Source organism: Aquarana catesbeiana, linkage group LG05 (assembly GCF_042186555.1).
Source record: "Aquarana catesbeiana isolate 2022-GZ linkage group LG05, ASM4218655v1, whole genome shotgun sequence".
NCBI lineage: Eukaryota > Metazoa > Chordata > Amphibia > Anura > Ranidae > Aquarana > Aquarana catesbeiana.
The window spans coordinates 15,153,984-15,167,465 of NC_133328.1; the positions used below are offsets into that span (position 1 = coordinate 15,153,984).

At 41.8% G+C, this 13,482-nt stretch overlaps 1 protein-coding gene across 1 annotated transcript in view; it reads right to left on the reverse strand.

The window, feature by feature from the left end:
- Window positions 1–13,482, reverse strand: part of LOC141145753 (obscurin-like) — a 131,030-nt gene that overhangs the window by 44,539 nt on the left and 73,009 nt on the right. Inside the window, 5 exon segments of the mRNA XM_073632635.1 lie at window positions 2,675–2,720; window positions 7,225–7,377; window positions 7,471–7,497; window positions 11,224–11,396; window positions 12,340–12,417. Of these exon segments, the coding sequence (XP_073488736.1) occupies window positions 2,675–2,720; window positions 7,225–7,377; window positions 7,471–7,497; window positions 11,224–11,396; window positions 12,340–12,417 (477 nt within the window).

A 13,482-nucleotide genomic window follows, 5' to 3' on the forward strand; every position in this document is an offset into this window, starting at 1 on the left:
TCCTAACATCAGTTTGAACACATTTGGGTTGATTTACTAAAACTGGAGAGTGCAAAATCTGGTGCAGCTGTGCACGGTGGCCAATCAGTTTCTTACTTTAGCTTGTTCAAATAACCACTTGCCAGCCGAGCTATAGCTGAATGACGGCTGCAGCATGGCCGGCTAGTTCTGTGAGGCCGTCATATGACGGCCTCCCGTGATCGCGCTTGCCACAGCACACTCTGTGATCCCAGTGTCCAGTGGATAAGTGCCCATCAGTGCCTCCTCATCAGTGTTAGCTATCAGTGCCACCTATCAGTGCACATCAGTTCCACCTCTTATTGCCCATCAGTGCCGCCTATCAGTGCTAATCAGTGCCACCTATCAGTGCCTCCTCATTAGTGTACACCAGTGCCTCCTCATTAGTGCCTACCAGTGCCGCCTCATCAGTGCCCAACAGTGCAGCCTATCAGTGCGGATCAATGCCCATCAGTGCCGCCTCTCAGTGCCGCCTCTCATTGCCCATCAGTGCCACCTATCAGTGCTAATCAGTGCCACCTATCAGTGCTCATCAGTGATGCCTACCAGTGCAGTCCCATCAGTGCCTCCTCATTAGTGCCCACCAGTGCCGCCTCATCAGTGCCCATCAGTGCAGCCTATCAGTGCTCATCAATGCCCATCAATGCAGCCTATCAGTGCGGATCAATGCCCATCAGTGCCGCCTATCAGTGCTAATCAACGCCACCTATCACTGCCCATCAGTGACGCCTATCAATGCAGTCTTATTAGTGCCCACCAGTGCCTCATTAGTGCCCACCAGTGCCGCCCTTATCAGTGCCCATCAGTGCAGCCTATCGGTGCCCATGAGAGCAGCCTCATCAGTGCACATCAGTGAAGAGAAAAAATTACCTGTTTGCAAAATTTTATAACAAACTTTAAAAAGGTTTTTTGTTTTTTTTCAAAATTTGTGGTGTTTTTTCGTTTGTTTAGCAAAAAAAAAAAAAAAACCCCAGTGGTGATTACAATATCACCAAAAGAAGGAAACACATTTGTGTGAAAACAAAATGATAAAAAAATTCTAATGGGTACAGTGTTGCATGACCGCGCAATTGTCATTCAAAGTGTAAGAGCGCTGAAAACAAAAAATTGGCCTGGACAAAAAGGGGGCAAAAGTGCTCTGTAGGCAAGTGGTTAAGCTTTGACAAAAAAAAAAAACAACAAAAAAAAAAGAAGCCGATTGGCTACCATGCAAAGCTGCACCAGATTTTGACCTAAATTAACCCCATTGATGACTTTTTGCATATGGATGGAATGGAAGAGTAACTGAAAGAATCATTAGTGTCCCTAAAGCTTAAATTGGTTCGAATTTATTATTTTTAATAATAATAACTATAAATACAGAGAGCTATGGCCCCAGTGGACATTGGCAATTGGAGTCCCTTGAAAACATTAGGCACCCTGACACTTTGGGTAGGTAGAACAATGGCACATTGACATTTCCAGGCCCAAAACAAATGTTACTCTGACATTTGGACCCTAGGGTTAGTATTGGAGTGTAGAGTATAAAAGTTCATGACATAAAACAGTCAAATCAAAGTTTTGAACAAAGGTATCAGATTATGCCAACAGGTTTCAGGGGGAATGCCTCCCCCTTCCTCAAGGCTAGGGTATAGAAAAGCGAAATGTAACATAACTAATACAAATTTTTTAAAAATTGTAAAATTAGTTATGTCTCATGCCGCTTTTCTGTACTTCAGTCCTGTGGAGGGGGGGGGGGGGAGCCGGAGGCATTTCCCCAAAGCGCGTTGGCTTAATCCAAGATCAACACTTTAAATGAACCTATTTGTGTCTTGAACTTTTGTAATCGGCGCCCCTCTAAACCCATCCCAGAAATCTGCCATTTACTAAGCATTCTCCAAGAGGTAGCAGCAGCCTGAGACCAGAACAATGTCCATCTACACGGCACCTGCCCTGCACATCAGCCCCTGTGAAAAAGGACTGAATTCTACGATATATCCAACAATATCAACACCTCACTCCAATCAGTCCAACACTATCACACCAACCCATCAGCTACCTTGGACCCCAGAACAAATGAAGCACTGGCACAAACATAATTGGTAATCCAAAAACACTCCCACAATTAATCCCAGAACAATGGAACCTTGATGCTTGAGGTCCCCGAATTAGGACAAACAGACACTCGAGAGTCCAAAACAATGATTCATTGACTCTTGAAGACCAAGAACAAGAAAACTTTGACACATAAAGGGTGATAGAACAATGACACACCGACACTAGGTCTGAGAACACTGACAGATTGGCATTTATGGTATCAGAACAATGACACACTGACATTGGGGGGGGGGGGGGGGGGGGTCACAAAACAATGAAAGACTGAGCTTGGGGGTCCTGGGACAATGACATACTGACACTTGGAGTTCCTGAAAATGACATAGATCAATGATCAATGATCCAGAACAATTACATACAGACATTTTATGGCCATAGACCTATGAAAGACGGAGCTTGTGGGTTCCTGGGACAAAGACAAACACTTAACACTTGGTCCAAGCGCTGACGACAAGTATTCATCACACCTCTAAGTAAATGTAAATCTCAGTTGATTAGTAGGCTTTCTACTACTGTGACAACACCAATTAGGTAAGTAACCCCATAAAGGAAAACAACGTACCACAAACCACTTATGCTGGAGACACTGTGTAGCACTCGGCCGTGCACTGTTGTAGGAAAATAAACACATGAATTTTATACACATGCGGCAGAAATATATATATATATATATAAAGCTTGTCATATAGTGCTGTCTACCAAATGATGTGGATGATGAGGATATATTTGGGAGCGAGCCCAAATTTGGTAATCTTCCAATTCTGGCGTTTGCCAGGAGTATTGGTCTGTTTGAATGTATTAATTTAGGGACTCATTTTGGCTTTTCACTCTTGGTCAGATCTGTTCCATGTAAGAAAAGTTCACCATGGCTAATACAGTCAATTCCAAATTCTGGTCCTTCATGGGACTTCATCGGGTACTGAGATGATGGCAATGTTAACACATAATTGGAATTACTACACCCAGCTTGGCAATGTTGGAACATCACCAGAGGCCAACGTGCTGCCTATTGCCAGGGCTGCTTTTTGAATCTGGACTGGCCTTGGTGAAGCGACCTGGCCTCCGGAACGACCGCAACATACAGGGATATACAATGTAATACTGACACATAATCACACACATAGGTTGGACTTGATGGACTTGTGTCTTTTTTCAACCTCACCTACTATGTAACTATATGTAACTATGAAGCTGGCCAAAAGAAACCAAGAAGCCCTCCAATAGAGATACAATTAAGTACAGCAACATCTTCAAGGTAGAACTTTATTTTTCTATATTTTGGATGGAGTAAGGGAGGGTTACAACTCCGGTCAGTCTTTTTTTTCCATCTGGAAGTGAGAGGAAATCCCTCTAATACCTTGTTGTCATCAGGTTCACCAGAACTAGTGTCCCCATTGGAACCCCCCCCCCTTATTGTTCCCAAAATTTGGGTAAATTTGACAAATAGAGAGGATAAATCTCTCTAAAGGGGGCATAGACAGCAAAAATACCTGACTTGGTGTTCTAATTCCTTTCCACTCTATCCAAAACCAAAATGTTAATTATATATTGTCACAAATTAGGGATAAACAATTCGGCTGGCAGGTAGAAGAAGATATCCATTAATACTGATCAACTCACCTGCCAATCCCTACATTAATTTGATTGTGTATTTTTTTCTGTTTACAGAGATACCTGTCCAAACCCTTATATAAATATACATACAGTATGTGTGCTGGGGGCCTAAATGTCTTAATAAAGCAACGAAAAACAAAAACCCTGATCCCTCACCTCGCTAGAATATATAGTGAATTATTAGTTTAAAAAAATTACGTGTAATTTGGCCAGAATCTTCTGTAAAAATGCTGTGATGTGAAATGTTTTGGTGTTGCTCCACCAAAAATTGGTACGTTAGTTGCTGGTGCTGGTAATGTTTGGCATGGAACTCTGAGAACATGTATACATTTTAACCTTTCCCGATGTTCCCAGTGTTGTGAAGGTTTCCTTATGCAAAAGCACCCCCTAACACTTAACCCTCTTCCTGACTGAGCTTCTAAAACATACCTAGCCCTTGAAATAATGCCTTCACTCCTAATCTACCCCATAACACTATTCCTTTATGTATTATATTTATTTAACATATTTATTTATTTTTCCTTTATTGATTTCTAGCCTACCCCATAACATTATTCCTTTATGTATTGTATTTATTTTATTTATTTATGATTCCTTCATTAATTTCTAATCTACCCCATAACACTACACCTTCATGTATTATATTTATTTCATTTATTTATTTATTATTCCTTTCTTGATTCCTAGCCTACCCCATAACATTATTCCTTTATGTATTGTATTTATTTTATTTATTTATGTATTTATTATTCCTTCATTCATTTCTAATCGACCCCATAACACTATTCCTTCATGTATTATATTTATTTTTTTTATTATTCCTTTATTGATTTCTAGCCTACCCCATAACATTATTCCTTTATGTATTGTATTTATTTATTTATTTATGATTCCTTCATTCATTTCTAATCGACCCCATAACACTATACCTTCATGTATTATATTTATTTTATTTATTATTCCTTTATTGATTTCTAGCCTACCCCATAACATTATTCCTTTATGTATTGTATTTAGTTTATTTATTTATTTATTTATTTATGATTCCTTCATTCATTTCTAATCGACCCCATAACACTATTCCTTCATGTATTATATTTATTTCATTTATTTATTTATTATTCCTTTCTTGATTCCTAGCCTACCCCATAACATTATTCCTTTATGTATTGTATTTATTTTATTTATTTATGTATTTATTATTCCTTCATTCATTTCTAATCGACCCCATAACACTATTCCTTCATGTATTATATTTATTTTATTTATTATTCCTTTATTGATTTCTAGCCTACCCCATAACATTATTCCTTTATGTATTGTATTTATTTTATTTATTTATTTATTTATTTATTTATTTATTTATGATTCCTTCATTCATTTCTAATCAACCCCATAACACTATTCCTTCATGTATTATATTTATTTCATTTATTTATTTATTATTCCTTTCTTGATTCCTAGCCTACCCCATAACATTATTCCTTTATGTATTGTATTTATTTTATTTATTTATGTATTTATTATTCCTTCATTCATTTCTAATCGACCCCATAACACTATTCCTTTATGTATTATATTTATTTAACATATTTATTTATTATTCCTTTATTGATTTCTAGCCTACCCCATAACATTATTCCTTTATGTATTGTATTTATTTTATTTATTTATTTATTTATTTATTTAATTTATTTATGATTCCTTCATTAATTTCTAATCTACCCCATAACACTATTCCTTCATGTATTATATTTATTTCACTTATTTATTTATTATTCCTTTATTGATTCCTAGCCTACCCCATAACATTATTCCTTTATGTATTGTATTTATTTTATTTATTTATTTATTTATGATTCCTTCATTCATTTCTAATCGACCCCATAACACTATTCCTTCATGTATTATATTTATTTTATTTATGCATTTATTAAATTTATTTAGTTATTTTTTTCAATTGTTAACTTCTAATATACCCCATAACATTTATGTATTTTACTTATTTATTATTCCTTTAATCATTTATTTTCCAATCGTTTTTATTAAGGTTATAAACCATACAGATATAAAACGGTACAATACAGTATAGAGAAGTACCGGTACATAACAGCATTATTGACTTACAACATTGGTCGCTAAGAAAGACGGTATAACGCAAATTTTGGGCTCCTTTATTAATTTCTAATCTAGCCCATAATATTATTCCTTTATGTATTATATTTGTTTAATTAATATTTTATTTGTTTATTGTTCCTTCGTTAATTTCTAATCTACCCCATAGCCCTGTTCCTTTATTTGATACCTTTCGGAAAAATAGTGAAAAACTGAAATAATCATCAGTCTAGGCTCTTGAATTGTTATAATAGTAACACCTTAGGGGTATTTGGCTGCAAGGGGTCTATTGTTGCTGGGGCGTCTATTGGTGTTGGGGGGAGGTCTATGGTTGCTGGGGGATTTATTGTTGCTTGAGGAAGATACTGAGTGCTACCAGTGGAAAAGCTCAGGGGATCCAGTGGCGATTGGATCTGAAGTCTAGTGAGAGAGACTGGGAGCTCGTTGAGTGAAGACCTACAGTGAGTGATTGTGAAGTAAGCTGAGAACTGATCGTGTTGCAAATAGTTGAATACAACTGCCGTTAGTAACTGCTACAAGACTGTTGCCATAGGAGACAGTGGTCCTACCTATACAGAAGTGGTGTCCGGCTGGAAGCCTTCACCTGTATAGCTGTCTACCTATAGAAGTCTCGGAGTCTGCCAATTACCATTGCATCTACTTAAGGGTGTCCTGGCCCTAACCCGCTCTCCCCCAGTTTTGTTCAAGAGACAATGAATCTCTTTGTATTCAAAAAAGTGTCTGGCGCCCACCATTTATCTTGCAGTACACCCACCATGCCTTGTAACCCACTCTACACAGAAGGATGTCAGCTTTCTCTAACTCTGGAGGTCACCATTAGGCCGCAGGGGACCCGGGACTTTGCTACAGATACTTGGTTTTGTATTCTCTTAAAGTGGCATTACTGGGAGGTGGGCAGGGAGTGGAACCAAGGAACAGTACTTGGAGGTGGGTAGGGGTGGAGGGCAGAGACACAGGGTTACTCTGCACCTATTCTTTGAAAAAAAAAAAGAAGCCCTCTCTAAATCCAACCCTTAAATGGAACCTTTTATTTTTGGATGGAGTGGGGAAGGATAAAAACCTCTGTTGAGCTGTCATTGCGGTCGGTGTTACTGTTGGGGTGTCTCGTGCCCTTACTCTCTACATCGTGATCCTCAGTCACCAGGACAGGAATGGAAGGGAATCTCCTTGGTGTCGACAGACTGTGAAAAACGTTCTGACCTTCCTTCTGCCAGTGACACGACAGGAATAGGGGGAATTGGGGGAATCTTGCCAATGGGGGTCACAGACAGAAGTAAACCCTGAAAGAGGTTTTCCGACCCTTCACCTCTTCAGAACCTAAAAAGCAACATGAAGAAGACACATAGAAGACATCCCACTTACTCCGGAGACATCTGGATGGCCTGTCTCATGAAGTCCTGGGCATTGGCACTTAGCTGGGTGAAGCCCGGGCAGCTCCAGCTAATTTTGCCTTGCTGTACGTTCATTAGCGTCTCTCTGTCGTTCTGACCCGCGAATGGGGAAGCGCTAACCAAACTGAGGACGATACACAAAGATACATTGTGGAATTCCGGGGCTGATCGTGGAATGTTTCTACAAACTTCACATGGAACCACCATGAACACTTACCATAAGTAGCTAATAACTCCGACAGGCCTGCAGGGCAAGAATAAATAACACCTCAATTAGTTTTCAGGCGCGCTCACAGTTTTCAGATTTGTGGCTGCTTGATAATTATTGCATACAGTATGTAAGATCTGTTTATACCATTGGTGGTCTATTTGAAAATTGCACCTTAGCAGCAAATTTTTTTGTGCATTGAGGTGCTTGACATCAATGTAGGCAGCCCATTAAAAACTGGTGAGCCATAACACCCCTAAATGCCCAAAAATGTTGGTCCTGCTGCATTTTTTTTCACTGTATTGCAATGGACACTGAAGAGGTTGGACTACAGTAACCCCCAGCATTGGTGTCAGTGGCAGTAATACTAACCGGTACCGGTGTCCATGAGTTCACCCAGTATTGGTGCAGTGGACACCTAATAACCCCGGCTCAGTAGTACCTTCACTCAGCAGATCCCCAGCTTATTAGTACCCTTGTTTAGCAGATCCCCAGCTTATTAGTACCCTTGTTTAGCAGATCCCCAGCTTATTAGTACCCTTTTTCAGCAGATCCCCAGCTTATTAGTACCCTCATTCAGCATATCCCTTGTTCAGTAGTACTGCCAGCTCTGCTGATGCTCCATTCAGTAGTACCTCCAGCTCAGCTGATTCCCTGCTCAGTAGTCACCCCCAGCTCTGCTGATTCCCTGCTCAGTAATAACCCCCAGCTCTGCTGATCCCCCACTCAGTAGTAACCCCCAGCTCTGCTGATCCCCCACTCAGTAGTAACCCCCAGTTATGCTGATCCCCCACTCAGTAGTAACCCCCAGCTATGCTGATCCTCTGGTTAGCTGATACTCCTCTCTTTCTGGTCTCCGCTCACCTCCAACTATATTGCTCCATGCTGCTCACCACGTGTGACTTCTTCTAGTTTCTCCTGCTCTGGTTCTGCAGCTCTGCTGATCCTCTGCTGCTCAGTCCTTTCTCTCTGGTCCCCGCTCACCTTCCGCTACAGCGTTCCCATGTTGCACACCATGTGTGCCGTCTGCTAGTTGCTCCACTCTGGTCCGGACCCCCCTCACCTTCCTGCTGTCCCACATGGCACACCAGATGTGACGTCTGCACCAGACACTCCCAGAATATAATATAATAATATACACATGAACCCAAAGTGACTGCTGATGACATCTTATTGGTTAACTTGTTGGTTTCCCAGTGCATCCTGGGATATCTCATACCTGCATTACCTCCAGAACAAAACTTAGCTAATGGTGAATAAAAGCCGCTCAAAAGCTGCAGGTGCTGTAAGCGAGCATTGTCATAGATTTCTATGGAGGCTTTGGAGACGCTTTGAAGCACCAAGAAAATGACATCGGGTATAATATTTAAAGCAAAGGAAAGCAACGTGTGACCAGATCACCATTTTATTTAGTGACAGAAGCTTTGATTGGCATTCAGAGTGGTTTAAAAAAGCCTGTCCAATGCCACATTCTGAAGCAAGCGTAAACGAGCCATAAGGTTCCATGTAACCTAAGTTAAGAAAGGCTGCTCTAAACCAGTGGTCGCCAACCTTTTAGACATCACGGACCACCAAGTTCAAAACTGAATCCCGTGCACCACTAACATTAATTTTACATGCCTTATACACAGAATGCTCCGGCTCTTTGCCCCCTTTCTCTGAATCACACTGCTGCCTTAAATAAACAATGCTCCGGCTCTCTGCTCCTCCCTGTATGCTGGATCACAATGCTCCAGCTCTCTGCCCTCCTTCCCATGGATCACACTGCTGCCTTATACACACAATGCTCCGGCTCTCTGCCCCCCTCCCCCTGGATCACACTGCTGTCTTATACACACAATGCTCCAGTACCCTGCCCCCCCCCCGCATATCACACTGCTGCCTTATATACACAATGCTTCCGGTCTCTGCCTCCCCCCGCATACTGCATCACACTGCTGCCTTATACACACAATGCTCTGGCTCTCTGCCCCACTTTGCCTGGATCACACTGCTGCCTTATACACACACAATGCTCCAGCTCTCTGCCCCCTCCCCCTGGATCACACTGCTGTCTTATATACACAATGCTTCGGCTCTCTGCCCCCCCGTATGCTGGATCACACTGCTGCCCTATACACACAATGCTCCGGCTCTCTGCCCCCTCCCCCTGGATCACACTGCTGTCTTATATACACAATGCTTCGGCTCTCTGCCCCCCCCGTATGCTGGATCACACTGCTGCCTTATACACACGATGCTCCAGCTCTCTGCCCCCTCCCCCTGGATCACGCTGCTGTCTTATACACAATGCTCTGGCTCTCTGCCTCCTTCCCCTGGATCACACTGCTGCCTTATTCACACAATGCTCCGGTTCTCTGCCCCGCTCCCCTGGATCACACTGCTGCCTTATACACACACAATGCTCCAGCTCTCTACCCCCTCCCCCTGGATCACACTGCTGTCTTATACACACAAAGCTCTGGCTCTCTGCCTCCCTTCCCCTGGATCACACTGCTGCCTTATACACACAATGCTCTGGTTCCCTGCCTCCCCCCGGATCACACTGCTGCCTTACATACACAATGGTTCGGCTCTCTGCCTCCCCCCCCGCATGCCGCATCACACTGCTGCCTTATGCACACAATGCTCCGGCTCTCTGCCCCCCTTCCCCTGGAACACACTGCTGCCTTATATACACAATGCTTTGGTTCTCTGCCCCCCCTCCCTGTATGCTGGATCACACTCCTGCCTTATACACACAATGCTCTGGTTCTCAGCCTCTCTTCCCCTGGATCACACTCCTGCCTTATACACACAATGCTCTGGTTCTCTGTCCCCTTCCCCTGGATCACACTTGTGTCTTATACACACAATGCTCCTGCTCTTTGCCCCCCTCCCCGTATGCTGGATCACACTGCTGCCTTATACACACAATGCTCCGTTTCTCTGTCCCCTTCCCCTGGATCACACTTGTCTCTTACACACACAATGCTCTGGCTCTCTGCCCCCTTCCCTTGGATCACACTGCTGCCCTATACACACAATTCTCCGGTTCTCTGCCCCCTTCCCCTGGATCACACTTGTGTCTTATACACACAATGCTCTGGCTCTCTGCCCCCTCCCCGCATGCTGCATCACACTGCTGCCTTACACAGATTTATCATGGGATCTCACCTCCTTATTCAGCCATGTGCTCGAGCTCCGTGTTCCCTCCCACAGTCTGTGATCAGCGCTGCCATTGGAAGTCCCATCCGTCTTCGCCTCCCGCTCTCTGCACTACTCCTGGCACCTCCCTCTGAGTTCAGAGGAGCTTGGACTACAGAGGAGGCATTGGGTATCAGTGCGTGCTGACAGTATTGAAAACAACACTGGAAACAACATTGGGGGGTATACATCCACCCCAATGTTGATTTGCTGCAGAACTCCTGGGGACCACCAACATTTTCTTGTGGCCCATCAGTGTTCCACGGTTGGCGACCGCTGCTCTGGATTGTACAGACTGTATAGAAAGCCTAACTTAGGGGGAATCAAAGCTGGCTTGAAGAAAGACTTATTTTATATATTTTTAGTATTTATTTTTAAAATGTTTATTTTGCAAATAAACATTGAATACAGGGTATACCCGAATTCACAAAAGCTGGTCGTAGTAGAGGCTGCAAGAGATTGGCAGCAATGAAATGCAACAAAAAATTTAATAAAAAGGCAATAAGACAAGTATTGTAATAAAGAAGTGGTTTAGCAAAGTTAAAGTCAAACATACAACACAGCTATAATATTTACCAGATATCGGAAGACTTGGATACAGGCGCCTGAGCGGCAATTTCTGGAGGGACAAATTCAGGTGAGCCATACTTGCTGTACTGGAACTCAGACTGGATTATCTTCTGGGAGAATCCGAAGTCGCAGAGTTTAATGTCTTCCTTATCGGTGTGAACCATCAGAATGTTGGACGGCTGGAAGAAGGGAACATGGCGGATTAACGAAGCACATTAGAAGCCTAAGAATGTTTGTTTTTTTTTTTCCTTCATAAGAACTATCAGCAAAGACAGTTTTAACTGGCGAACTTCATTGTGAAACAACTATGACTGAGAGCTGTAGGATGTAACTTTGGCATCCATGCTTTCTGGGACGGAAGACCTTCTTGTGATATGTAAGAGGTGGCAATAATGCAGACAGCTGACTCATTCCTGAGATTAAGATGTTGTGTCATATCTAATGCCACAGAAACCTTTAAAATAAATCTGGTCCAGGCAAGGATAAAAATCGGCAAATTAGAACATTACACTCTTTACTCAGAGCTGAGAAGAGATGAGAGGAGAAAATAGAAAAGAGAAGCTGAGAAGACCAAAAGAGAAGAGATGCTGAGAGAAAAAAGCCAGAAGAGTTGCTGAGAGGAAAGAACCAAAGGAGGAACTGAGAGGAGAGAGGCAGCAGAGAAGATGAGAGGAGAGATCAAGAAGAGGACCTTCTTGTGATATGTAATGGGTGGCAATAATGCAGACAGCTGACTCATTCCTGAGAATCAGATGTTGTGCCATATCTAATGCCACAGAAACCTGGAAAATAAATCTGGTCCAGGCAAGGATAAAAATCGGCAAATTAAATATCCAGTGCCAACACCATTAACAAAAGTTGACAGAAGATCTGACCATTCCCCACTCCATGCAAAAACAATAGTTGGGTACTAACTAGGTTGGACTTGATGGACTTGTGTCTTTTCTTGACCTCACCTACTATGTAACTATATAACTCACCACTATCACTATGTAAAAAGCAGAATTGTACATTTTCAGTTATAGAATCATTGGCTGCCCATTCCTCCTCCTGGATCATTTTCAAATGTGAAGAGACTAGAATCTGAAATTTACAACAGAGACATTAATGAGGTACATTTACCTTGATGTCCAGATGAAGAATGTTTTTTTCATGAAGATAAGCAACAGCTTCGAGGAGTTGTCTGATATACAGCTTCACCTGCAAACATAGGAATAAAGAACATTACACTCTTTACTCAGAGCTGAGAAGAGATGAGAGGAGAAAATAGAAAAGAGAAGCTGAGAAGACCAAAAGAGAAGAGGCGCTGAGAGAAAAAAGCCAGAAGAGTTGCCGAGAGGAAAGAGGCAAAGGAGGAACTGAGAGGAGAGCAGCAGAAGAGAAGATGAGAGGAGAGATCAAGAAGAGGAGCTGAGAGGAGAGCCAATAGAGAGGATGAGAGGAAAGAGCCAAAGGAAGAACTGAGAGGAGAGCGGCAGAAGAGAAGATGAGAGGAGAGATCAAGAAGAAGAGCTTAGAGGAGAGCCAGAAAAGAGGATGAGAGGAGAGATCAAGAAGAGAAGATGAGAGGAGAGAGCCAGAAGAGAGGATGAGAGGAGAGAGCCAGAAGGGAAGATGAGAGGAGAGAGCCAGAAGAGAGGATGAGAGGAGAGAGCCAGAAGAGAGGATGAGAGGAGAGAGCCAGAAGAGGAGATGAAAGGCGAAGTCAAGAAGAGGAGATGAGTAGACATGTGCAATTCGTTTCGTTTCGAATTAGTTTTTTAACGAATTTCAACGGAAACATCTGAATTAACGAAAACCTATTTAACAAATATTTTCCGATTATTCGTAAATGCAAATATTCGAAGATTCGTAAATTCGGAATTTTGAAAATTCGTAAATTCAGAAATTCGGAAATCCAAAAACCCCAAAATCTGAAATAATAACGAACTATTAAATTATAGTTATTGGAATCTCCTTTCAAATTTGGCTGTTAATGAACGTAATGAATACGAACTTATCCAAAGTTACAAATTATCCGAAATAACGAATGGCGTATCTAAACGAATGGAACGTAACACATTAATAATAAATAACAATAATAATGAAAACATTGTATTATTTATTAATTCGTCCTGTTCCGTTTGTTTAGATGCGGCATTCGTTATTTCGGATAATTCGTAACTTTGGATAAATTTGTATTCATTATGTTCACTAACAGCCAAATTTGAAAGGAAATTCCAATACCTATAATTTAATAGTTAGTTATTATTAGTTAGTTATTAT